This window comes from Equus asinus, chromosome 2 (assembly GCF_041296235.1).
Source record: "Equus asinus isolate D_3611 breed Donkey chromosome 2, EquAss-T2T_v2, whole genome shotgun sequence".
In the NCBI taxonomy this organism is placed as follows: domain Eukaryota; kingdom Metazoa; phylum Chordata; class Mammalia; order Perissodactyla; family Equidae; genus Equus; species Equus asinus.
The window spans coordinates 98818097-98844932 of NC_091791.1; the positions used below are offsets into that span (position 1 = coordinate 98818097).

Here is a 26836-nt window from a genome sequence, read left to right on the forward strand (position 1 = left end):
GGCTGAGCAGGGCAGGCACTGGGGATAGAAAAGGAGCTTGTTCTCCAAATAGAGCAGATGGACCAGTAAGTAGGCATCTAAGAGAGTAAAATCAGGAACATGCCTGGGAGGGTGTGGGAATTCAGAGAAGGGGCACCTAAGTCAGTGGGGGGTTGGAGGGCAGTTCAGGGAAGGCTTCCTGGAGGAAAAGAGGCCGACAACGATCCTTGAAGGACAGGTGGAGAGGTGAGGGAAGCTTCAGAAACTAACGTGGTTTAGCCTGGCCCAAACGTGGCCTGTGTGTCTGGGGACTGTGGAGTCTTAAAGTTTCGATCCTGTAGGAGATGGGAAGCTGCTCCTGGGACCGTCACGGTCAGATGTGCTGTTTCAGAAAGCTCACGCTGGCAGCAATGTGAGTTCCTGAGGAGCAAGGTAGTCGGAGTTCTGGTCTGGCACCATCTAGATGAGACTGGGACAGCAGTGGGGCACTATGAGGAGGAGATGATTCTGAGGACATTTAGGGCTTATAGTAGCAAGGTCAGATGATCTATTAGATGTCGAGGGCTCGGGGAGAAGAAAGAACTGAAGATGACTCCAGCTTTCTAACTTGGGTGTGTGCTTGGATGATGGAACTCTGGACCAAGTGGGTAACTCCGGGTGAGAGCAGTGCTGGGCGAAAATGATGAAGCTGGTCTCAAACCATGCTGACTTTCAGGGATAGGTGGGGGCCCTAAAGTGCCAATATCCAACAGCTTGTCTGTAGGTGCAGAGTGAGACCTCCAGAAGAACAGTCCTATCTTGTTCTTGCTGGCTTTCTCCCCGAGGACCAAATCCCGCTCCTTATACTCCCAGGGAATGGCCGGGGCTGTGTCATAAATGAACATATCAACTCCCCCGAGCACAGTGTGGCCTCCTGCCTGACTTCTCGTGTGGCCACACCCTTCCCAGGCCAGGCTGCACACGCGCCAGGACCATCCCTGAACAGTCACACCGTAGCAAGTCGGAGGAAGCAGGGCAGCAGCCTGCCCCACTGCCCCTGCCCATTAAGCACGGAGCGCAAACACAGCTCACCTTTATCCTCTCTCTGCAGAGAAAATAGGCAGTGGCATGAAGGACATCAGCAGAATGTGTAGAATTGTGGTAGGGGTTAGAAGAATGATAATTGGCTTCAATAATTTGTAACCACGATCTCAGCGTTGTCTCGGAGCAATTTAAAAATTCACAGATTCCAAAGCGAGCAAATATTTTGAGACCAAGATAAATCAAAGGCCTGTAGAGAAAAACATCCACAACGTTAAAACAAAGAATTAGACAAAATGTTTGGAGCCCTGAATGGGTTCAGCTCCAACAAGCAAATCCAAGCCAGACGTCAGAGAGTGTGCAGGGCAGCAAAGTGGAGCTTGCCAGCGGTGCTGGCCTCTCTGTTGCCCTTCCTCCTGCTCGCCAACACCAACCTCACCTGGAGCCCAGTTCCAATCCTGGCCTCAGAGCTCTTGATTGATGCTCCCCACTGGCTGGGGTGAGGTTTGCTCACTCTGCCCTTCCTGACTCAGACTCCTACTTGCACTCAAAGTCAACATGTTGCCAGGCCAAATTTGTGCCACCTTCAACCCTATCCTCTCCTTTGGACTTGCTGGACCTATGTCATTAGCTAGATGTCATGCCTAGAAGAAAATAACAGTTTCTGATGACTGCATGTGAGCCAGACACTGTCACATGTTGTGTAATGGTTTCAACAATCTGAAATGTGTGATACAATATGAAGAGATTTCCCCTGAGAAGGTGGCCAACTGGCCACCAAGTCAGGCTCCTCCTTGAGAAGTCACCTTGATCCTGGCCTTTGGCTTGGAAGGTCAGGAAACTGCTCTGCTGAGGCAGCATCTAGGGGTGAGTAGGCTCACAGGACTTGAACTGACCTGCCTCGGCCTGATTCACATGAGTGCAGTGTCACTAGTATGTAAACAGGTGCTTGAAGATTCGTTTGCGATAGGAGTATTCTTCTTCACTGTCCTTGCCCCGGTTGGGTACATGGAAGAGGATGTATTGAGAAGGTTGACACACATTGAGCAAAGGGCAGGGGCTGTGTTGGGAGCACTTCACCCAGACTGGGATGACACCTGATGAGTTATCCCACGGCCCAAGAGAGCCACTTCTCCTGCAAGTGCCTTCTGTCTGCCAGGTTCAGGGCCTCTCGACCCTGAAGGGCAGCCCTGGTTGGCATCAGCTCTGTGGACATGTTTCTCCTGTGTGACAGGTCCATTGCACCCTTTGGTGAACAGCTCTTTTCCAGCAAGATGCAAGAGTGAAGATAAAACCCCAACCCCGCCCCACTCTGTGGTCACACCCACGTCAGGACAACTGGAGTTGTGGGTGTCCCCACGCCTGTCACCAATGCAGCAACCAAGATCTGCGGATGGCTCTTATCAAGTGTGTGTGTGTGTGTGTACATTTCTAGGCTCTGAGTGGGGCTCTTTGCTGCTATCTCAAAATATCACTACCTACAGGAAAAATTAATATCCCTATTTTACAGAAAAAAAACCTCTGCTATTTGGAGAGGTTAGGTCACTGCCCGATTTCACACTTTCTGTCAGCCTGCTGTCGCTGCAGGAGTCGTGACCAGGCAGACTCGCCCCTGGCTTCTCACGGATGCCCTCGCTGAGGCCTAGGCCCTGCTACTCTTTCGGGAGCCTCGCTCCCTGAACAGAGACTAGCTCTCTGCAGAATCCACATTCCTTGCGTGGCTTTCTCCACACAGGCCCTTGGAACTGAGCTTTCTGTCTGCTGAGCTCCACATGGCCTCACCTTTGATGAGTGGCAGCCTCCAGTTCAAAGATATCAAAGTGCCAGCACTCTTCATTCTCCATGGCCCGAGCTATCCGTGGTGGGACATCATGAAGGGAGAAGGGAGTGATCATACTGCTTGAAACCTGCTGAAGATCTGTGACGTGATGAAATTGGGGGACAAAATTAACAGGCTTTACAGCATGAACTCTTCCTTAGGGAGGACAGTGCTGCTTCAGGAGACAGCTGCTTGGCTTCTGAGGTTTTATGACATACTAAGAAACTGCTTACTGATGAGAAAAATTATCTGAAAACTCTTATCTGAAAAAGTTATTTCATCACTTAAGCTGGACTGTAATATTAACAGTGATCCAAAAAATTAAAAAGGAAAAACTTACTTTTGGTTGAAAGAACATACTCATTCCCAGATAGTCTTCGCAAACCATCCTGATAAAAATCAAGGAAATAAGAAAAAGAGAAGTCACAACTATTCTTTACTTCTCGAAAACTCCAGGACAGTGGATCCCAGAGGACAGCTGGGGGCAGCCCGTCCATCAGTGCACCCAAGCCTCCTCTGCGAGCATCACTGTGTTCAACCACTGAAGTCAGTCACCTACCGAGCACACAGCCTGATGCCGGGAAGGACTGGCTCAACACATGGGCCGGGGCAGCACCAGGGAGGGAGCCTGGGAGAGGCCCCCAGAGCACAGCGGTCCTGCTGGCACTCAGGACCAGGTCGGTTTCTCAGGGACAATGCTCCTCTGCCCTCAACCCTTCTCCATCATTTTCCTGCCACCCTCCTCGCCCTAATGGACACCAGGCTCCCTCCGCAAAACTAGATTCTTCCTTGCCCTCCAACTGCCCTTGCTCTGCCCAGCTGACTCTCGGGGTGAGAGCTGCCCGCAGACCACACCCTTTAGAGGCTCTCCGTTCTGCCCTGCTCCCCACTGTGCCTCTCTTCTCCCCTTATCCCCACGACTCTATCCCACCTCACCCTCATCATTTCCATCCCTCACCTACAGGCTGGGGGAGCCTGTGTCTCAAATAGGCAAGATCACAGTTAGACATCATCATCAGTGGGAATCACTCCACTCTTCAGATGACTGCCTAAAACCTTATTTTTAAGAAATCATGTGACTTCAGAAAACAGGAACTGGGCGGGGACGTGAATTTTGGACCAAGACAAATGGTGACAGGTAGCGATGGAATGATCTGTTTTCCACAAAGTTTTCTTCCCTTGTGAGACCTCTACACTAGACTGGGCTGGAGGAGGCATCCAGGACCCCTCAAGAGCCCAAGGCACGAAGCCCCCTTCTGATGAAATGGTCCCAAGCCATTCTTTCCCACGACGTCACCAAAGCTGTGAAAGATGCTTTGGAGGGAAACCATGCCCCATTCCCAGTGCCTCTTTGAACATATACAGTCTTTCTGTTTCATAATTTGATATGGAACATTTCATATATTTTTCTTTTTTTCTGCCCCAGATTTCAAAATCTTTAAAAAAAATTAAGTTTTATTTAAATAAATTATGCATAGAACTCCTAAACAAAAATGGAGAACCAGCTCAGAGACTGTCTAGAATATGCTCCTCCCTTCTCTACTTCAAGCTGAGGTCCCCCGGGGCGGTAGGCAGCAAGTGGATGACGGCTCTGGCCAGAACAGCTGAGCCAGGTGAAGGAAGGGTCTAGGCTCTGACTGAGCCCCACACACAAAGAGCTCTGTGGAGGCCAGACCACAAACAAACCACCTCAGAGAAAACAAACAAGGGCAACAGCCTCTAGCCAGCAGCCTGGTCCAACATACTTACAGACATTAAGCCTCCAACGAGGTCACTGGCATGAGGATCATCATCCTTAGCACCGAACTGCGGTGAATATAATTCAGTGGTTCTTAGAATTTCCAGCACACGGTCTAAGGCTTCTGTCACAGGCATGGGACTGCTTTCCTGGGCAGCATTGATAATATTGATTACCTACAATATGGAAAGAAAAGACTTGAATTTCATAACCTTAAAAACAATGGGAAAGAAATCCAGAGAGTTGGGCTGGCACCAGTGCTCAATGCTAACTTAAGACTAGTTAAAATGTTCATGTCACACATCCTCTCTCTTTAGAGGAGGCAGCTCCATACAATGGTGGGGGGAGTGGGGCATTATTATTGTTGTGGGTTTCTGTTTCATCTCATTGGAAACAATCAACTGGGAGAACAAGGGACTTCCATGCTCAGTGGAGACGGACCACAAACGGCTTCTTCACCTTGGTGATGGGTGCCTCAATCGTCATGGAATGTATCCGGGCCATGGAGGAGTGTCGTCTCTGGCTGGAAACTGTGGAGAGATCACATCATACAGAAATCAGGGTACACACAGCCTCAGGCACCCGTTCTTGACAGCCCAGGAGTCCAACCTCTCCCCGCCACCCGCCTCAGTGTGCTCAGCTACATAATGAAGGGGTAAAGATGCGGACTACATGGTCCTTCTCATCCTAACAAGCCTGGGATTTGGGCATCACCAACTCCGCTTCCTTCAGTTCTAGGCAATAGGATGCATGTGCCCCGACAGTCTGAACTTCTGATGTCACAGGTCAAAGAGAAAACAGAGGAAACAATTCAGCGAGTCAAGGGCAAACAGTTAGCCTCTTTCTGTGTTTATAACAATAAGGCTTTATAATTCTTCAGCTTGCTGCTATCCAGGAGTAAAACCGTTCTGGAAGACAATGCCACACAGGCTCTTTGTTTCACATATGGCAGGAGTGATAAATGCAACACATCATTAACTGAAATACATGAATATTTGGTTAAATTTTTCAAAGCACCTTTTGGTGATTCCACTGTTATGCTCAATCTAGACTGGTTAGGTAAATACGCTAAATGAGGCAGGAAGCAACTCTTAAGCTCTAAGGCTCTACAGTCTGTTAATGTTTTGTTGTCCTGTCAAGATAGGGTTCCTCTGGGGTGGGGGAAGCCTGGGTGGTGTACAGGCGGACAAAAATATTCACATAGAGTTCTGTGTAGCTCTCTGAAAGCCCCACTGTCCAGCCAAATGCTGTTTACCAAAAACCTGAAAGGACCACAGACTGTTCTACGGCCTGACACATCAGCCTCATTTTACCAAAGTGAGGTCAGAGAGAAACACTGTGCAAGATTAACCAACTCAGGGGCTTTCAAATGCCTTAAATTTCGGGAACCAAGAAAACTCCTTAAATCTAATTTTGGTGACCAGCATATGGTTGCCAACCTTCCATTTTACCCAACAAGGTCACTAAACCAAAAATAAAAAACATTCTTTTATCACTATGTCATAAAAGGACTTGTTCTTATTTAAAAATATAATGAAAGTGACATATGCTTATAAAAACCAAACAATTGTGTACATGCGATAAGGTAAGAAAAAGAAAGAAAAGGTATAAAGATTGTTGAGACTGTGTATGTAGAAAGTCCAAAAGAATCTATAAATACTACTCTTATAATCAATGAGTAGGTTTATCAAGATTATTAGGTACAAGGTCAATACATAAAAGTCAACTGTATTTCTATATACTAGCAACAAACAATTAGAAATTGAAATAAAAAACATCATTATGATAGCATCAAAAAACATCAATATTTAGGAAGAAATCTAATGAAAGATGTGCAAGATTTATAGACTGAAAATGCTAAACATTGCTGAGAGAAATAAAGACCTAAATAGAGACAGAGAGCATATTTACCATTTGGAAGAGGCAGTGTTATTGAGATTTCAATTTTCCCCAAGTTGATATATAGGTTCAAGACACTCCAGATAAAATCCCGAGGAATTGTGTGTGTGTGTGTGTGTGTGTGTGTGTGTGTGCGCGCACACACACACTAACAAGCTGATTCCTCCTGTAATATGGAAATGCGAAGGACCTAGAACAGCCAAGATAATCTTGGAGAAGAAGACGTTTACACTACCAGCTATCAAGACTTACTACAAGGCTGCAGTAACTGACGATGGCATTGGTGCAAGCATAGACTAACAGAACAGAGTCCAGAAACAGACCATACATTTACAGTCACTTGATTGACAGTAATGGTGCTATTGTACAAGATGGTTTTCTCAATATGGTGACAGGCCAACTGGATTGCCATGTGGGGGGAAAATTCATCCTTGATCCCTACCCTCACCAGATATAAAAATTAATTTGAAATGGATCACAGACCTAAAGTGAAAGATAAAACAATAAAGCTTCTAGAATAAACATGGGAGGCTATCTTCATAACCTTGGGACAGAGAAAGATTTCTTAAAACAGGACACAAAAAAGCACTAGCTAGAATAGAAAACACTGATAAAATGAACATTATTAAAATTAAAAACCTCTGTTCATTAAAAGACCATTAAGAAAGTGAAAAGGCAAACCACAGACTAAGAAAATGTATTTGTGATACATATATCCAATAGAGGACTCATAACTAGAATATATAAAGAATTTTTACAAACCAGCAAGAAAAAGATAACCCAATTATAAAAATGGGCAAAATATTTGAACAGTACTTCACAAGAGGATATCCAAAAGACCATAAGCATATGAAAGGGGTGCTCAACCTCATTAGTCATCAGGAAAATTAAAATTAAAACCACATCTACAAGAACGGCTAAAATTTAAAATGCTGGTATAACCAACTGTAGAAGGATGCAGAGCAACTGGAACTCAGAGATTAGTGATGGAGAGTAATATGGTACAACCCACATTGAAGAGCTGTTGGCAGCTACCCAAAGGCCCAGCAATTCCACTCCTAGGTAGGAGACGAACACACACCTCCACAAAAAAAGACTTGGATAAAAACATTTACAGCAGCCTTATTCGTAACAGCCCCAAAGTGCAAAGATGAACACAGATGTGCATTAATAAGGGAATGGATAAACAAAATGTGGAATATTCACACAATGGAGTATACTGAGCAATAAAAAAGAATGAACTACTGCTATGCCTAACAACATGGATGAATCTTAAAAACACTCCAAGGAAAGAAGCCAGACACAAAGAGTGCATACTATACAATTCCCGTTTTATGAGGCACAGGGGACCAAATTAATTTATGGTGGTAGAAATCAGTGGTTGCCTTTACGTGCTAAAAGAGAGGGTGTGGGGGTGTGTGTGTGTGCGTGTGTGTGTGTGGTGTGTATTTTCTGTATCTACATTGGGTGGTGGTTACTGGAATGTATAGAATTGTCAAAACTCACTGAACTGAACACCTAATATCTGAATTTTATTGTATGTAAGTTATAACTCAAAAAAGGTATTAAAACCCCAAAACACTTAAAAACATAGAAATGGACAAAGTCATCCAAAGGATGAACAGAAGCTAAAGTGTGGTGAGTGAAGGCAGTTGTGGGCATAAGTGACCACACCCAGGCCCGGCCCTGCTCTGCCCAAGGACTGTAATAGCAATGGCCTCGATGCAGATGATGACGGCAGCTCAGTTATCCTCACAGGACCTTCTGAGGACAGCGTACTGATCCTCTTTTTATGGGAGGGGAAACAGAGGCACAGAAGTCCACCCCCAAGGCTGCACAGAGAGTAGATGAAGCCGGGATTTGAGTCACGGTCCTTCTGAGGCCAAAGCCCATACTCCTCCACGTTGCCACCAACTGCTTCCCTGCTGGTGCCACCCGACCTGCCCTCACAGCAGGGGTGGGATCTGTATAGTCTTTCCAGTGCGAGGCACAAATGGCATGTCATCTGATCCTCATAACAAACCTGTGAGGGATGTGAGGGCAGGCACTGGATCTCCAGTGTATAATCAGAGTTGCTATTGCCTTGGAAAGTTTTGGCTTTTTATCTAGTAATAACCAACTCCATACTATATCTTTGGGCCAAAGAAAATACACAGCAGTAATATTTGCCTCCAGACTATCTATCGATAATGTTCATTACGTTTTAAAAACTATTAGATCATGCAGGCCACATATCCACACAATCTTTAAAAAAATTCCAAATACAGCTTAAATAATATTTGCTTAATAAGAGTCTTCCACATTCCAAAATGCAGCTCACCTCCTCACCCAAAGGTAGGCCCCATGGCAAACTGGAACCCACAATAGCATATATCATTAAGAATTTCCAAATGCATTCCTCATACAATTACAGCAGATGAACTGACATCTGCTGACACAGTTTAGAAAATCAACTATAGAATAGATAGGAAAATGTACCTTTTCTTTTTACTTATTCCCTGACTGCATCAAAGGGCTCGGAATGGAGCCCAGTGGCAGGAGTCGTGGGAGATGAAAAAAGGGACTCAGGTTGCTGGATGCCCTCCCCTCTTCCGAACTGGAGGTGGGCAGTGACGTGGAGACAAGATGGGGAGGGAGTGGCAGGCCACATGTGTTCAGCACTGAGAGGATATTTTTCTCCTCCTGTCTTTGTCACCTACCTTCACTTGCTCGAGAGGCAACAGCTCTGACATCTAGTGAGCTTTTTCTCCTGTCTTTATGTTTGCCTGACTGATTATCTGTGGAGACAAATTATAAATCACCTCTTCAAAGGGATTTTAACAACATGTTAGGAAAATTACCAATCTAAAATTTTTAAAAAACAAAACTTAAGAATCAGAACACCATTTTAAGATGCCACCAAAAATCAACACAGTGCACAGAGATGAAGACTATAAACAATTAGGTTTTAAGGGGGCTGACTCTCTCAAAATATCCCACCTGTAACAGTCATAAACAAGTTCTTTACAGTTTCTAGATGACATAATTACAGAGTCCACAACATAAAGTAAAACTAGCAGAAATGAACTCAGAAGAATTCTTCCTATTATACTTCTATATAACTGAGTAAAATGATGGGAAAATTTTGATCCCCATCCACACTTGCCCCAAAGGAAAAAAAAATCTTATGTATTTTTCTATATACAAGCTCTTAAATATCCCAGGGAATAACATGCCTCTCTTTTTCAGGGTAGTACAGGGAACACTGCTTTGGGGTATATTTCAAATGACAGTTTATCTTTGTTCCCCTCTGACCCCACTTTCTGTGAATGGCACCCATGCTCTTTCAGGCTTCAAATGGGTGTCTCTGACTCGTCTCTCTCCCTGACCCCATGGCAGTCAATGACAAGGCAGAGTTGACCTTCCTTCCTGTCCTCTCCTCTGTGCACCTGCTGGGTGCCATGCATGGTGCTGAGCCTCTCCAACCTGTCCCCACTTCACAGATGAGGAAACTGGGAGCTGCTGTGCTGAGGAGTGAACACAGAGCTGGCTCTCTAGCTCAGGTCTTCTCACCTGCAGGTCGCTATCCCCTCTGCCTTCTCTTGGCTGCCTCACCTGGAGTCCCTGCTCACAGACAGGACCTCAATGAAGGCCCTTGGTACTCCTTCCCCCCATCGAGAATCTTCTTCACTTGCTCTTTGCTACATTCTCCTCTACACGGGCACTCACAGTGAACTTTCAAGGTCAATGATGATCTCCTTGTTGCTACACCAGAAGGATATGGTCCAATTTTTACCTGACTTGACTTAATTATGGTACTAGGCACAACTGTTCACTCTTTCTGGAAACTCCTGGATTACAAAGTCCATGCGCTCCTGGTTTTCCTTCCTACTCTTACTATTCCTTCCTAGTGTCCTCCATCCTCTTCCTCGGCCCCCCTGGTATTCCCAAAGATTCTGCCCTTAGCCATTCTTCTCTTCTCAGACAACACAATCTCCTCAGATCTTATTTCTTCCTAATGCTTTAACTAATTCCTGTGTTGTTGTCTTTCCCAGGCCTCTCTCCTGAGCTCCATACTTATATCTTAACTGGCCACTGGTCACCTCCATTTGGATCTCTCTCAAGCACTTCAAATGAACTCGTTATCCAAATGAACATTGTCTTCTCCCAAATCCACTCCTTATTCTAGGTCACTGAACAACATCTACCTTTTTGCTTAAGTTGGAGACAAGTTATCCACGACTCCTTCTCTCTCCCCTCTCTCAACTAGTCAGCTAAATTTATGGATTCTATCTCCTAAATACCTCTTATCTATCTCTGCTCTGTCCCTGTCCTAGATCAGACACTCGTCAACCTCCTCTGGATTATAACGACAGCCTCCTCATTGGTCCCCCAGCCTACCACCCTGCCCATTTCCGTCCATTCTTTATGGGCAGCCAAGTGATCCTTCTAAAACAAAAATCTGACCGGATCATTCTCCCAATTAGAACACTTCAACGGCTCATCACTGCTTTCAGAATAAGACTGAAGCTCCTGAGTGTGGCTTCCAGAGTCCTGCGACATCAGAACCTCCTCTCTCCAGCCATCAGGAACTATTTATGATGTGCAGGCTCACTGCCCAAACCTTTATGCCTTGGTACAAACTGCTCACATCCCTTTGGGAACATACCTCTTCCATGCCACCTTCTTCATCTGGTTAACTCAATCCACTTTGAAGATGCAGCCAAGGTGTAGTTCAGATATCTTAACCTTTGGGAAATCTTCCCCTAATGCCTCCCCAGCCCCCGCAACACTGCCAGCAATCACTCGCTTTACTGTCTTCCTCACCAGCTGTGAATGACATGAGTGTGGAAATAGTTTTCCTTTCTCTCTCCTAGGTGACCAGCACTGCCCAGCATGTAAGACGCTCCAGAGACACATCACTGCTTCTCCAAACACCTGCATACTCCTGTGCACAAACGAAAGCACCACTAAATATAACCACTCTGATTCCATGCCTCCCTGGCTCAAAGCCCTTCAGCACCTCAGAGATGAAGAGTAACTTGCTGGCAGTCAAGGACAGGAACAGCCTGCTTACAACAGCCTGCCTTTCATCTCTCACTTGTCTTGACCACACTGTGGGCTGTGTCAGCACCACTGCTCCCCCCTCCATCTCAGGAACAGCCTTGACATCTGCTCCCGACATGACGCTGTACCCTCTCCAAATGCTCACTCCTTCAAATCGCACCTCCTCTCAACCACACGCAGACCCAGTGTGTCTCCTTCCTCCGAGCTTCGTGCAGACTGATGTCCACACAGCTGCCTCCTAAGAGTGGGCTGTGAACTTACTGGTTGTTCCTTCATTCTTCTCCCTTTTATCAACTCAACAAACATTTACTGGCACCTACCATGCACCAGGCCCTAAGCCAGGCATTAGGGATGGGAAGATGAATAAGGCATGGTCCATGTCCTCAAAGGGGGTGGTCTAGAGGGAAACAAGGCAGGTGAACTAAGAGGGAGAGCAGTGATTGTGAAGTGCAGAAGGAGCCCAGAGGAGGAAGTAGCAGACTCTCTGCGGGAGAGGGGCAGAGAGGAGAGGAGCTACGACTTGTAGATGTAGCCAAGAAGAGAAAGGCACTTCCAGGAGGAGCAAACTGCTGTGCAGATGAGCAGAATGTGACTGGAGAGAGGCAAGAAGCAGAGCGCGTACCAAGGATGGGGCTGTGGTAAGAGAGGAAGGAGATGAAGCAGGCTTTAACGTCTACTTAACATTTTAAAGTTATTTTAATTCTATGCAACTAGTAGACTTTCCACTCCCAACAGCCCTGTTAAGATCACTGCTCCCCGAGTCCCTACAGCATTTTGTGGCTTATTCTTAAACTTGTCCTGCTACTGGCAAGGCCTTTCCCGACCACCTCCTTGTCCCCTGACTGCCCTCCCCTCCCCAAGAAACACAGAATGCAGGTTTCTTGCAAGCAGACGTTCACGTTACCTGGCACGTGGTGGCTGTGCACTGAGTTTTGGCTGAATGAACGAATTCCACATCCTGCTTCCCTACCCATCCCTGAAGTGTCTGTTACTGCAGGGTTCCAGCCTTAGCGCTCAGTCTTCCTGCCTCCTTCCTTGGTCAGGAGAGCTGGCCGAGGGCCCAAGGCTTTGGCTATCTCCATATGCCACCAGGAATCTCCCCTGGAACGTTCCAGGCACCTCAGATATACCAAGTTCAAATCTAAATTACCATCCTTCCCCTGTACAAACCTGCATTCTCCTGCACTTATTTTCATTAATGTTATCCAGTGGCCAAGCTAGAAAATCTTGCTGATATTCTCAAGTATTTTCTCTTTATCCCGCATTTTAAGCTGGGTCCCAAGTCCTACTGATCATACCTAAGTATCTCTTGATTCCAGTCCCTCAACTGGTCTCTTTGTCTCTTTTCTCCACACCATCACCGTGACTATCTTTCTAAGTGGCCCTTTTTCACTTACCTATTTAAAGACTCTCCTGGCCCTCCTCTGCTTGTAGGATGAAATCCAAACTGGCCTGACCCAGCCTCGCCTGTCTTGATGCCTCTGTGCATGCTGCTCCTCCCTCCAGGAATGCTCTTCCTGTCCTCTGGCTGCCTCCTCCTCCTCTTCCAGACACCAGCTCAACCATCATCATCACTGGGAATGTCCCCCAGCTTCCCCCAGTGTGGTACTACAAAGTACAGCGTATTCAATTATTTCTACCTTCCATCAGCCAGCGAACTCCATGTTCACTTCTGTGTGCCTAAAGGCATGCTCAGTGCCTCATCCAGACCAACTCAAGCTTTGTAAGACTGGGCAGTTGTCACATTTAGTGTCTTCGCTAAGACATAGTACCATGTAGAAACAACACATGGGCCAGGAAAAGGGGGACATGGCTGGGAACTTTACTGTTTTTCTGGGCACCCAGAATCTGAATCCCCTTTCCAGTGACTCCCACTACAAGGGAGGAGGCCAGAGACTCCCCTACTCCACTCCCTGTCAGCGACAGGGGAGCAGGTGACGTGGGCCCAGCCAAATGAGAGCTTGCCCCCAGGAGTCTGAATTAGAGCGAGTGAGGCCAGGGACGAAGGGTGTGAAGAAGCCACTCTGCCCATGGTGGTGGCAGCGACATCCTGTGCCAGGCCTCAGCAGAGCCAGTGCTGCCAGCGGCGGCCCCAACCACGCTCCTAGGGCATGCTGAGGGCAGTGGGGACAGTCATCCAGCTTTCCTTGCTCCCTGCTTTTTTTCTCAGACTGGTTCTTCAGCTTTCTTGTCCAATCTGTGAGCCACCCATTTCCTTCTGAAGAACTCTTTTTCTGCTTAAGAACAGATTTTTGTTGTGTGTAACCAAGGACCCTGGCTGATCCACGGCCTGTGATAGCTCCACTGCCCTCCCAAGGCAAGAGTCAGCTGAGTTTTTTGGACATAAAGCTGCTGAGGGGGAAGGAGACTAGACGGCCAGCCGGTCATCTGGGTGAGATGAGGAAGACTCCTGAGCGGGCGGTGACCCAGTAAAAGGATAGAATGGCCAGGACAAATGCGGTCTGGGAGATTCTTCCCTTGCCTAACATCTTCTACGACTATGTCACTGATTCTGCCTTCCAGTCCAGCTCTGTCATTTCCTGGCTGTCCAACTCTAGGCTGTCATTTAACCCTCTGAGCCTCAGTTTCGTTCTCTGTAATAAAGGAATGTTAGTAACAGCCACGTCTACCTCACAGGGCTGTTCTGAAAATTAAAAAAAAAAAAAAATCCAAGTCAGTCCTCTGTGACCCTGCAGAGCAGGGTTTCTGTGGGAGGCCGTCTGCTGCTTCCACTCCTGACTGCACCGCTGCAGTCTGGCTCCTGCCCTCACCACTCTCCTGAACCTGCACTGCCTCAGGCCACAAATGAGCTCTTGGATGCAACCGCCAAGGTCTCTCTCCACCTCTGGCTCTGCACTCCCGAGATTCGGCCCTGACCACTCTCGATGCCTCCCCGTTCTCCCGTCCCTTGACTTCAGTGACACCCTCCAGGTTCCCACTCCCTCTCGGACCCCAACGCAGGTGGTCTCCAGGAACCTGCCTTCCCCCTTTTCCCTGCCATCTCTTCCTTGGTAACCTCAAAGTCTCCACTCGCCTTTACCATCCAAGGCTCAGTCTCATCAGTTCCACATCTGAGTCACTTGCCAGTGCTTTGCTGCCAGCAAACTTACATCTCTAGTCCTAACTTCTCCACAGAACACAGGAACGAGGGCTCTGGTGCCCAGCAGATAGTCAATAGAAGTTTGTAGAATGAATGAACAGATGAGTGAATACACAAACCCAGAACCTCACAAGTAGTGCTTTCTACATACATCTTCCTAGCCCTATCACCACGCCCTAAATCTCCAGGCTTAAAAACGACCTTTACGACTAGTCTTTTTTGCTCTCCTCTCTCTGGTCCCACACCATCACCACATCCGGCCTCTCCTCTCTTCCTACTGTGGTCACCTTATTATGTGCTGGCCATTGTTTTCTCTCCTCTAGACTATGGCAACGCTGGTGTTCTTGGGCCCCCTTCCACGTACTCTGTTACACACATGCTCTAAGAGCTTCTTAGCGTTCAGATGTCATCATGCTACTCCCCTGCTCAAAAATCTGCAGACTCCCAGTGCCTGCAGATGAAACTCCTAATTTCCTACCTAGCATCTAAGGATCCTTCGTGATCCCAACTCCTCTTTCCACACTGACCCTTTATACCAGTTAAAATTTAATCCTTGCTCTTTCTAGAGCACACTCTGTACTTTGCCTCTTCTGTGCTTGTTTTTATTTCTGGAATGCTTTTCCTTCCACATCCCTCTTCTTATTAAAATCCACCTCTCCCTGTCTGGAACGTTCCCTCTTCCTCTGAGCCACCTTGGCACCACTGGTCCTTCCTCATCCATAAGTGACCACTTCTTATCACTTGCTTTGTGTCCTTTGGGATCAATATGTCTCTCTTCTTTTCAGGTTAAAGCCTTGATTGCTCTTGGGTGTCCACAAGACCTGTCCCGGCACATGCTTCAGGCCTCTTGGAGTCAGCCATTTGGATGCAAGTGCCAGCTCAACCATTTCCTCTGTCTTTGGGGAGATTATTTAGCCTTTCCATTTCCTTATGTGTAAAAAGGGAACTTCATCTATAAAATGCCTACCTCATTGGGTTACTGCAAGGCTTCATTTAAATTAATTGTAAATTAAATTAACTAAGTTAAGCACTCAGTACAGTGCCTAGTTTACAGTAAACGCCCAGAGAGCCACCTGGGGAACATTCCTACAATGGACGGCTGAATGCGGTGGTGCTGCAGAGAGCACCTCGGCAACAGCGGATGGGAGGTGAACAGCGGAGGGATGGAAGACGAAGTCATCTCCCTGGAGGTCCTTACAGACAGGCCGGGCAGCCAGAGCACTCCCGGGCGTGGCAGGGTGCGCTAACATCCACGCAGGCTTGATGGAGCGCCTCTGGCAGAGGAGCTGGAGTGGACCTGCATCATCACAGCCCGGACCCTCACTGTGAGGGCCCAAGTAGGAAGGCGGCTTGCTAAAGCCATGACATAACGCTTGAAGGAAGCAGGAGATTCCAGGTCAGGGAAAAACTGCAATAACGCAGATTCCTTTGTGGGGAAGATTAGATTGTGGGGAAGAACAGATGGTGTCCAAGGCACGGTAAGTAGACGGCTACAAGGTGAGGCACGTCTGATGGGGTCCAGCTACCTTCCTGTAGGCTGACAGCGACTACTGACAGGAGATGAAGACGTCCCTGCTAAAGTACTGTAGTCTGACCCCTAACACTGTTGCCTTTTGAAGCATAGATAAGGCCAACAAACCAGCCTTCACTCAACGTGTCTTCACATAAGTTCACGCATTTGAGGTGACCAGTTTTCTCCCCACAAGCTGAAACCCACCCCAGGACACCTGTCAGCAGGCCCACAAGTGCTCAGGTCCTTTGACTCATAAACCTGCCTGGGGAGTTAGGGAGACAAATGTTGCCATGAGTAGGAAAATACAGTCCGACTGTGCACCAGGCAAGCTAGTCAGAGTAAAGGTTTGTTTTTATTCTATTTTTTTCAAAAGTTCAATGAACCCTAAGAATGAATATAGGGCACCATACCTGTATGACTGTCAGACTGAACACATTCAGTTATTTTCTCAGCCTAAAAATGAATTTTAAAAGCCATTAGTTCTGATTGCCTAGTTACGCAATAAGAGAAATCTTGCTGGGGTGCACCTGGGTCCCGAGGGCTCTCCTTACATACCTTATTGTTGCCATTGCACACTCTGATAATGGACACATAGTGTCTAATTTTTCTGCAAGTAGAAAACAATGCATTATTTCTCTCCTGGCTCTCTATTGTGATGGATATGCAGCTAATTTTTTCATGATGAAAAGAGCATCTCTTTCACAACACACAAAATGCTTTGAGGAGAGCATTTCTATTGTTCATGGCTAAGGCCACCAATAAAAGAACAAGAGTCTACAAATGGCCCCCAGTGTCTGTTAGAAGATAAGTTGACTCCTCAGTAAAAACAAAATTCTTCCAAGTCATCACAACATACAATAAAAAACACCTATTTTTAAGAAAGGTACTACATGTGAACTAACCAAAAGCCTTTAATCCCTTAACAAGTTTTCATTTTCACAACACTTCATAGTGATGCTCTTCTTCAAGTTCCAACAAGCAGTCTGCTCACAGTCATTCACGGAAACAGCCCAGGCCACCCTGGGGGCCCGGCTTCGCATTAACTTGGTTAGCTGGGAGTCTAGAACAAAGCAAGCACGGCTTATCTCAGAAGCTGCTGACTCTCCTCACTTCTTTATTGTTCCTTTGATTTTTTTCAGTTTTTCCCCTTGATAATCAAACCCCTATGTAATTATCACAAAAAATTTGGAAAGGACATAAAAAGGCAAAGAATGAGAACAGAGAGCCCACACAGATCCGTCTCCCTGAGGCCATCGCCAACTGGCAGCAAAGCCTGGTGACCAAGCACGTGAGCCATGCAGTCAGCGCAGAGGTCTGCAGCCCAGCTCCACCAAGCACTGGTGGCCGAACCCAGGGCCAAAACCTCACCTCTCTGAGCCTCAGTTTCCTCATCTGTAAGATGGAGATGATCCACAGTGCCGACATCACAGGTCTGTGGGTAGGATGAAGTGAACTGATGTCTACCAGGCACTGGGAGCCTGCCCAGGGTGGGAAGGTCTTGACAATTGGTAGCAGCCGTTACAACCACACGGCCGCACCTCCTCCTGTTCTTTTTTCCTTCTTTCCTTTTCATGATTGAGATCATAAACTGGTATGATTTTACATTTTGATTTTTGTACTTATCATTCACATTTCTCCTTGTAATTTAATTTTCTATGATCATCATTTCTAATGGTGGCATATTTTATTGTTTTTCCTATATTTAAGATAGATTCTGAGACAAACCATATGAAATTTTTAGGCTCCTGATATACACTGCTTTCCGATCTATAGTCACATCTGTTTTATATGAGTCTCCATTAATGGTAGTATTTAAAATATTTTTATCCAATTTGATAGGTCTATATAGAATTAACATGCAGGCCATCAAATTAGACAGAAATCTTTTAAATATAGTGAGTTCGCCAGTTAGTGTTCTCATCACTGATTTAAATACTTTAGTCTCTTGTGTGTCTATGCAGCTTAATCAAGACTGTCCTGAGTCTGGTGGCCCTGGCTGCCAGCTTGAGGGCCAGGTAGGAGTCATGAGGAAGCCACCCCGGAAGGCCATTCTTTGATGACAACTGACCTTGTTACAAGTCTGTCTTCTAAATTTCTGCATGCAGTCCTTGACTGACTTAAGTATTCAAAGCAATCTGCAGTAAGGCAAACATGGCACGTTGATTGAAGTACTTGTCTCTTCCACTTACCCTCCCTGTCCAACGACAGGTATTATCTTCACATTTTGTTGTATGTTATCTCCGTTTTTCTTTTTGGCATAGTAAATTCCTTGCCACTCCTATAAATGGAATTTAAGTATCATTATACTTTGTGTTCAAAACATAAGCCCAAGAACATTTTCCTCTTCAGGTTCTGATTCATTTACCATTGCAAAGCCATTAGGATAAAAAATTATCCCAACCCCAAACACAATTTTAGGTAATCTGACAATTCTTTCTCAATCTCCCAAGTCCATCTCCTCCTGGATTGCTGACAAAAGCCGGGCCACCACAGTCTAAGTGGTCATATGTCTTTGGCAGCCGTCTGCTGGCAGAAGAGGCCCTGGGCCCACGAACGAAGAGCACTCCCTTCCTTCAGCGCACAGGTTCCTCCGCTCTGAACTCCCACCTGCTGCAGTGAGGGGCAGGAGGGCAGGGCTCTGCCCCTGCATGCGGAAGGGGGACCATCTCAGGACAAGGCCAGAGAAACAGCCATCCGTGGCCACTAGCATGGTGGGCTGCTACCACCCTCTGGGATATGTGAAGGTTTCGGTCCCTTTGCAGGTAGGGTAGGGATGATGAGGTAACAGCCAGGACCGGGCTCAGGTAGAACAAATAGGCGAGACTAAAAGTCAGGGCTGCAATTGCATTAGTCATGTTCTCCTGATCAGATAGAGTATAGGGAATCTTTAAGGATGGCACTGGAGTCTGGGAGAGCAGGTGTGTGTGGGACATGACCGCAGTGAGAGAACAGGGGCTGCAGATGGCTCCCTGACTCTTGGGGTGGTAGGGAGAAGGCTGGGATGGAGGTGGGTTTTCTCACCACCTAAAAGGTTCTAAATTCCTCCAAGAGTCACCAGGGTCCTTAAGCTATACAAATCCCTAAAACCCACTGGAGGACACTGAACCCCTAGGGTGTTCCATAACCTTCTTGACCTTCCAGAGTTGCTTAGGACCTACAGCTGACCCAGGCGGGAAGTGGATCACCATGGCAGGCTTGGTGGCTTAGTTCAAGTCTCCTGTCCAGACCCTTATACAAGGTCAGTTCTGAAATCCTCTATGCTTGGGGGGTGGTGACCTGCATGCAAACGCCAATGGCAAAATCTCATCTTCAGACTCCTCTGGGAAAGTGGATCCAAGAGAAACCAGGACACTGACAGAAGCAAAGGATGGTTACTGATGCTTCCTGATGTACTTGTGAAAACAACAGATACCAAGAAAGGACTGAATTAAAACCCAGCCAGAGAGCCCAGCTTGGTGCTTACCTACTCCAGAGCAGAAGGGAGGTACAGGCCTCACCACAGCTCCGCGGAGACTGGCCTGTGCCTGAAACAGACCAGGACTAACCAAACACGGAGCCCTCGGCAGGAGCGGGCAGCCTGTCCTCCATACCCACAGCCCACGCGTCCACCTTAGAAGGCTCCAGCAGACAGGCCCAAGAGTCACTACTGAAGCTCACCAGCACGAGAAATATGAGAAAACATGACGCTGTTTGCAAAAACTTGTGAATGTACCAAACACCACTGAACTGTATACTTTGAATGGGTGAACTGTTTGGTATGTGAATTAAAAAACAAGAGAGAGGGAGAAATACAGGAGGCCAATTTAATCAATCAAGTAGCACCTTAAAAAATACATGCAAGATTTTGGGGCTGGCCCAGTGGCAAAGTGGTTAACTTAGCGTGTACCAGTTTGGCAGTCTGGGGCTCTTGGGTTCAGATCCCAGGTGTGGCCCCACGCACTGCTTGTCAAGCCCTGGTGTGGTGGCGTCCCACATACAAACCAGAGGAACACTGGCACAGATGTTAGCTCAGTGACAATCTTCCTCAAGCAAAAAGACAAAGACTGGCAATGGATGTTAGCAAAAGAAAAACATATATATATATAAATTTTTTTCCCCAAGATTTTCTCCTCCAATCTTTCTGAATAGATGTGAGCTGCTGGATTCCAATGAAAGGTGTAAGAAGCCACTTCAGCCAAAGCTGAACAGTCCAGCTAAAAGAGGACAACTCAGCGATGACTTTACTTGGATAACAGAGTTGCCCGTAAGTTTTCCAGTCACCAATGGAAGCAAAAAATATTTATTTTCCACAGATCATAAGATAGGTAAATATCTTCTGACACGTTTTAGTTCCTGCGAATAACAAAGTACTACCTTAGAATGCTGTTACAAACATTAAATCTCGTAATGAACATAAACTCTTAAAAAAGTCACATGGCAAACACTCAGTAAACAGCCTGTTTCTGGCACAGGGGGTTTTGCATAGGCCTCTCTCTCCGAGCTGAGCTCCCCTCAGAACTAAGGCCCGCACCGCCCTCCTGCTCCAGGGAAAGCTGAGCACCGAGCTGGGCTTCTCTGACTACTCAAACAGCCCCTTCTTGGGGCCTGTTGTCTTAAAAATTAAATCATCATCATCTGGCTGTCCCATCCCAGGGCCAGCACAGCGCCTGCATGTGGTAGACAGTCAAGGAGCACTTGGAGCTTCTGTTTACTGAATGGAAAAGGTAGGCCAAGGTCAGACTACAGAAGCCGGGTACCAGGCTAAGGGAGGTGAACTCTATCCTGAGGGAGTGACAGGACCACAATGATGATTTGCTGAGACTAATCACTCACTAGTGTAGGGTGGACTGACTGGAGGTGGAGGGTCATGGGACAGGGAGACCTAACCGGATTCAGCCACCACAATCCCAAGGTGTAGGAAGAAGGCCCTGAACAAGGGTAGGCCCAGGCTGTGGACACTCAAAGGCAGAGGCTTAACAGACATCAAGGCTTGAGGATGGATTTGATAGAGGAGACCACCAAGTAGTGAGGAACCAAAACCATTTCAGGAATTGAAGTCCAGGCAACTGTGAGGATGGGCAATGAGAAGAGGCAGCAAATGGGAGAGAGGTTTTCTATTAACAGGAGATGAGAGAAAATCCTTGTTAAAAAAGTTGATTTCAAGATGACAGCAGGATGTTGAATCAGACCTCAGAAAGGAGGCTGGGGCTAAAACTGGGGAAATGTGAGACATCAATGCAGAGCAGGAAAGATGCCTCAACCACCAAGGAGCTTTCTGAGGAACACAGAAGGGGACAGAGAGCCCTGGTAAACCTGGGAGAAAAGAGATGGAAGAAGAGGAGAGGCGGTGAGCGGGGAAGCAGAAGGATCACAGCAGCTGAGGAAGGTGAAACTTTGCAAAAGCTAAAGGGCTGTCAGCCGTACGTCACCGTCACAGGCAGGCATCCGGGCCGCCAGCATTCACTCAGAGCCTGCAAAACACAATTTCTAAGGGAAAAAATTCAAAACTTCTAAAAGAAAAGAGGCACTGCAAGGCTCAGGTATCTGAGCAGATGGGAGACTACGGGTTCTAGAGCACTAAGAGAGAAGTCTGGGGGAAGAAGAAAAGCAGGAGAGTCAAGAAGGATATATAGAGAGATGCAAAGAAGCACAAGTGAGAGGGCTGAAAATCAAGGCATCTAATAGGACGAGTTTTAGCCAAAGGAGGAGCCACTGGCTGAAAACAACAGGTAGAGGGGGCTTGTGGAGAGTGGTGTTTGCAATATTCTCTGCTGGAACATCATCAGAATTTCCCCTCTGCCCCCAAGAATATCCTACTGAACAGCACACTTGGAATTGGACACTCCAAAGCCCCTTACCTCTGTCATCTAACCACTTCCTAAGTCTTTATTTGGGTTCCCAGGGCATGTCTGAACTCTCTCCACTGACCACGGTACCACCACTGCCCAGGGCTGACTCCTCAACAAGCCCTTCTTCTCCCTAGGGAGGCTCACTCAGAAAGGCCATATATTCTTTCACCTCAAAAACTGCCCAGCTAAGTGGCCTGTCCTGCGGCAGTGTTGCCAGCAAGCCAGCAGCTTACTGACAAATGACAGATGGCTGCTTTTCCACTCTCCCCAAGAACTCTGAAACATACAAGACAAATAACCAGGTCCTTTTTTGAAATAAAGCAGTATAGAGATTGATAATATGATAACCATTCATATTCTCTGCTCACAATAAATACAGATTTCGGAGAACAGGTCTCACGCTGTTTGAGTTTGAAGCCCTTTGTACCTGGTGTCCAAGAGCATAACTTAGGAGGCGAGAGGCCATTCCCACAGATTTGGTGGATCCCAGGGCCTACAGCTCACCCACTGAGCGCCTCCTGCCCCATCTCCACCTGCTCTCCTTGGTGAGCAGGAGACAGAGCGCCTCAGTGTAGGAGCTGCCAGATCAAGGTGCACGAGGGCCGTCATCTCTGACTCACGTCGAGCTGAAGCTCACCAGAAAACTCCTGGCTGATCCAGTGGCAGCTGGGACCTAAATGCCAGGATTGGGAAGTCCATGGTGAAGCCCCTCAAAGGCTGCTAGGGTCTGGGATGACTGCCGCCCTGCTGCCGCCTTCTGAGGATACCTCTCTCCACCAAGGGAGGGGCACTAGAGCTAACTGATCAGCACACCTGAGCACCCGAGGGCCTCTTCATCCAGCCCAGCCTCTATCTCTCTTCCCAGAGGACCTTCCACTCTCTTCCAGCAAAAAAATCATCATCCTTGACAGAAAAGTTGAAGGCAAAATAGGGTTCAAATAGTGCCCACTTCTGTTATTTTCAATACAGCATCACTGGGACCTCACAGCTGGCCTGTTCTTTCCTCGTTCTCACTGCAAGGCAAGCTTGTGTGCTCACAGCCATGGGAAAGCAAAGGTACACGAGCCTACTCACGGTGCTTCAAGGGGCCCAAGCGCAGTGGGGGCATAAGCTTTGTATGGCCCTTCCGCCCCCCTATGCCAGGCTGCTCTTGTATGCTACAGGACAGGCACTGGCCAAATGCCACAGGGGAGAGGGCAACACTTCCACGGTGGCCTTCACCGAGCGAGCAGGAGAGCAGGTCACCAATTTTCAAACATTTCAAACAATCAGATTAATAGCCCCTACGCAACTTCCAAAAGTTAAAAGAGCCCAACAGCACAGACTGAACATGACCGTGAAAAGCAGTAGCCTTCTCCCTCTCATCATATTTTAGACACTAACACCAGTGAGGTGCTGTCAGACGCGCTGTTCAGAGAGAAACCCCCATAGAGACGGAGCCTACCCTTCTTGTGTCTGGGCTCTCAGCACGGGGCTATGGGCCTTCTCACCTTACTGGCTGATGATGCCTCTTATCTGTCGGGTTTGCACCCTGGAATATGAGTGTTCTGAGGCACGAAGTTTTGTTTTGCTCTTCTTTCTACACCAGAATCTAGTCAGTGCCCGGGACACTGCAGGCATTCAAAAAATGCTGAATGAGTGGATGAGGCTCAGAAAAATGTTGGGCTCGACTGTGTTCTGAGACTGCGTCACCTCATTGGCAATCCTTTACCCAGAACCATCTGCCAACATCTACCACTTAGAAGATCAACTCACCTATTACAAAGATGAAAATAACAATTTTAAGTGTCTATTAAAATTACTCTGCTTATTGGCTAATCATATTATATACTTTCTTGGCCTCAGTTCCCTCACCTGCAAAATGGTAATAATAGGGATAACACTGCCTACACCTCCCCAGACTTCTGGAAAGAGTAAGACTGAGATTACCCAGATATGGGATGCTCAGTGAATGCTAAGTCTCCTTCCTTCCCTCTTTGTTATGTGAAAGTAAAAAAGGGACTGACCTCTTACTTACCTTGCCTATCCTGATGCATGAATTTATAGTATCGAGCAAATCAGCCTTTTTTTCATTTATAGGCACTTCTGCTAATTCCTTTCCTATTAATTCACCTGACTGATAGCCCATTGTTGTTTCAAATGCAGGATTTGCATACTGGGGGGAGACAAAAGAAAAAACATGAAGTGAATTAAAAGAAATTTTGAAAAGAGGACAATCAAGGGTGTTCAACTGAAGCCATCCTATTTTCCCCCAGAAAGCTCAGGAGCCTGGAGTTCACCAGGGCAGTTCTAAAGCCCCAGAGCACAGTCCCAGAAGAACCCTGGAGTCTGCAGAAGCCTGTGCTCCAGTGACAGCTGGGGCTTTCGGCGGTATCCTCCTGAGGTTCAGGGAGGGCAGCAGACCTGCTTGCAATTAAACACCAGCAGAGGAAAGACAGTGCACGGAGACAGCCTCAGGGCGGTTACAAAAGGGCTGTTTAATAGTGACCCAGTGGAATAAAGCACCAGCCCGGGAGTCTGAAACACCCAAGCTCTACTCCTGCAAGTCACTTACCATCTGTTTAATGGGAATAAAACATCTCTCTTACCTCTCTCATATGATGCAAATAAATAATGTGTTTGGAAAGCAGGCTATGAACTAGAAAGTGTTTACAAATGTAAAACTTTATGGTTACATTTCAGACTATAAGAAAATGTATGGGAAAGTTGTGCATGAGCTAATAACAATAATAAATGATGATAAAACAATAATTGACACTGTTTAAGGTCTGTTTTCCTTGCGAGGCACCATAGCAAGCACTTGACACACACGACCTCATTTAGTCCTCAGAACATCCTTACGAAAGGCAGGTTGTTCTCAGTATTAATGGTATTTCCACTTGTACAGATGAGAGAGCAAATTCAGATAGATTAAGTAACTTGCCCAAAGCTGCTCAGCTGGAAAGGGGCCAAGGCTGACTGGAACCCATGCTTGTCTGACACAAGCCTGTGCCCTTAACCACTGGCCCAAAGTCACCTCTCAGGACACCAACTCGTGAACGTCACCATCACCAGCACTTTACCAAGAAAGTTGCAGCCAGATTAAACTGAAGGGCTGGAGTGCTCAGAACTAAAATCAAGGTGGAGCTAATTCTCAGACAAAAGGAACATTTCTCTGGCACAGCTCCCTCTTTTGCTGTTATCTAAAAGTACAAACCATGTTATCTCAAGCCACTTACATAAACCTACTTAGATAAATAGAGGGTAATTTGTTCAGTAAGTTCTAGGTTATTCTTAAAATTATGAGTACTTTCTAGTAAATTCCTACATCAAAAACAGGAAGAAAGGTGAGAGCCTGCCTCCCCTACTCCCACAGTCCCTCCCCCACAACCCCAACCCAGTAACAATTCTTCTGGATAAAAGTCTCTCCTTGCTAAATAAACAAAAAGCGTGAGAATAAATACAAATATGGTATTTCTAAAGAATATTTTCTAGCACCTTAAGTAATTATTAGTATCTTTTCTTACCTATAGGGAACTTATTTTAAATCACATATGTTATAGATTTTGTTCTGATAATCCTCTAAGGGAAAATTGGTCTCCTGAACTTCAAAAAGAAAAAAAATCATATTGGAGGGGTTCAATCCTAAAAACGAGAACAAACAAAACCAGAAATCCAGAAGGACAAACTTTCAAAATAACAAACCTGTATAATGTGGTCTTCACTCGTAATTTCAATTGCTTCTTGACTTTTCTCTAACGCAGTGAATATTGAGTTACAAGCCCTTTATGGGTAGGAAAAAAAGGACTGATTAATGTAAATACTACAAAATCGAATACAATTTTGGGGTGTTACATTAACTTATTAAAATGTGGTTTTTGTCTGATCATAAAGGTAACAAACGCTAATTCAAGAAAAAGAAAGGGGGAATATTAAAAAGCATAAAGAAGAAATAAATACCTCCTGCTACTCCACTACTTGGGATAGTGATTCTGCACAATCTGGTGCCTTTTCTTCCAATCTGAGGACCAGTGGACCACGCGTCAGCGTTCAAATCACTGCCTGTCCCCAGCTGTGGGACCCTGGGCACATGACTGAACCTCACGAGCCTCCCTTCTCACCCTCCCAAGAGTCCTCGGGAGGACCAAGTGAGAGGACAGAGGCAAGAACCCGGCAAAGGGCCTGGTAGAAAGGAGGCAGTCAATTATTTGTAGCCATTATTTTAAACAAATTCTTTTCACAAAATTGGGATCAATGGGATGTCTTGCACCTCTCCCTGCTTTCTTCACTTAGCCATATATCGTGAGCATTCTCCCAGGTCCTTAGTGTCTGAAAACACTTTTTAATTGTACAAGTAACACAAGTTTATTGAAAATAATGAGAAAATACAGATAAAAATAAATGAGATACCATGTCATACCCACCAGGATAGCTATGATCAAAAAGACAGAGAACAAGTGGGGTGAGGAAGCCTCATCCACTGCTGGTGGGAACGTAAAAGGGCACAGCCTCTTTGGAGAACAGTCGGGCAAGTCCTCAAACCATTAAACAAGTTACCATGTGACCCAGCAATTTTAGTCCTAGGTATATACCCAACAGAAATGGAAGATCTATGTCCACACAAAAACTTATAGCCAAACAGTGGAAACAACTCAAATGTCCATCAACTGATGAATGGATGAATAAAACATGGTACATTCATACAACAGAATATTATGCAGACATAAAAAGAAATTAGGTCCTGATACATGTCACAATATGGATGAAGCTTGAAGACATTATGCTAAGTGAAAGAAGACAGTCACAAAGGACCACATATTGTATGATTCTATTTATACGAAATGTCCAGAACAGGCAAATCTATATATAGAGAAATTAGTTTAGTGCTTATCTGGGGCTGGGGGTAATAAAAAGG

At 46.3% G+C, this 26836-nt stretch overlaps 1 protein-coding gene across 5 annotated transcripts in view; it reads right to left on the reverse strand.

Annotated features, from left to right (window-relative positions):
• PDE8A (phosphodiesterase 8A) overlaps positions 1 to 26836 on the reverse strand; it is a 135975-nt gene that overhangs the window by 17498 nt on the left and 91641 nt on the right. For 4 of the 5 annotated variants that reach the window (XM_070494708.1, XM_070494709.1, XM_070494712.1 and 1 more), the window contains exons 7-17: positions 25627 to 25705; positions 23960 to 24097; positions 18304 to 18392; positions 16670 to 16721; positions 16525 to 16567; positions 9155 to 9232; positions 5016 to 5086; positions 4568 to 4732; positions 3159 to 3207; positions 2782 to 2917; positions 1051 to 1249 (exon numbers count right to left, since the gene is read on the reverse strand). In XM_070494708.1, the coding sequence (XP_070350809.1) occupies positions 1051 to 1249; positions 2782 to 2917; positions 3159 to 3207; positions 4568 to 4732; positions 5016 to 5086; positions 9155 to 9232; positions 16525 to 16567; positions 16670 to 16721; positions 18304 to 18392; positions 23960 to 24097; positions 25627 to 25705 (1099 nt within the window). The remainder of the gene's footprint in view (positions 1 to 1050; positions 1250 to 2781; positions 2918 to 3158; positions 3208 to 4567; positions 4733 to 5015; positions 5087 to 9154; positions 9233 to 16524; positions 16568 to 16669; positions 16722 to 18303; positions 18393 to 23959; positions 24098 to 25626; positions 25706 to 26836) is intronic. The other variant, XM_044760791.2, reaches the window with a different exon arrangement.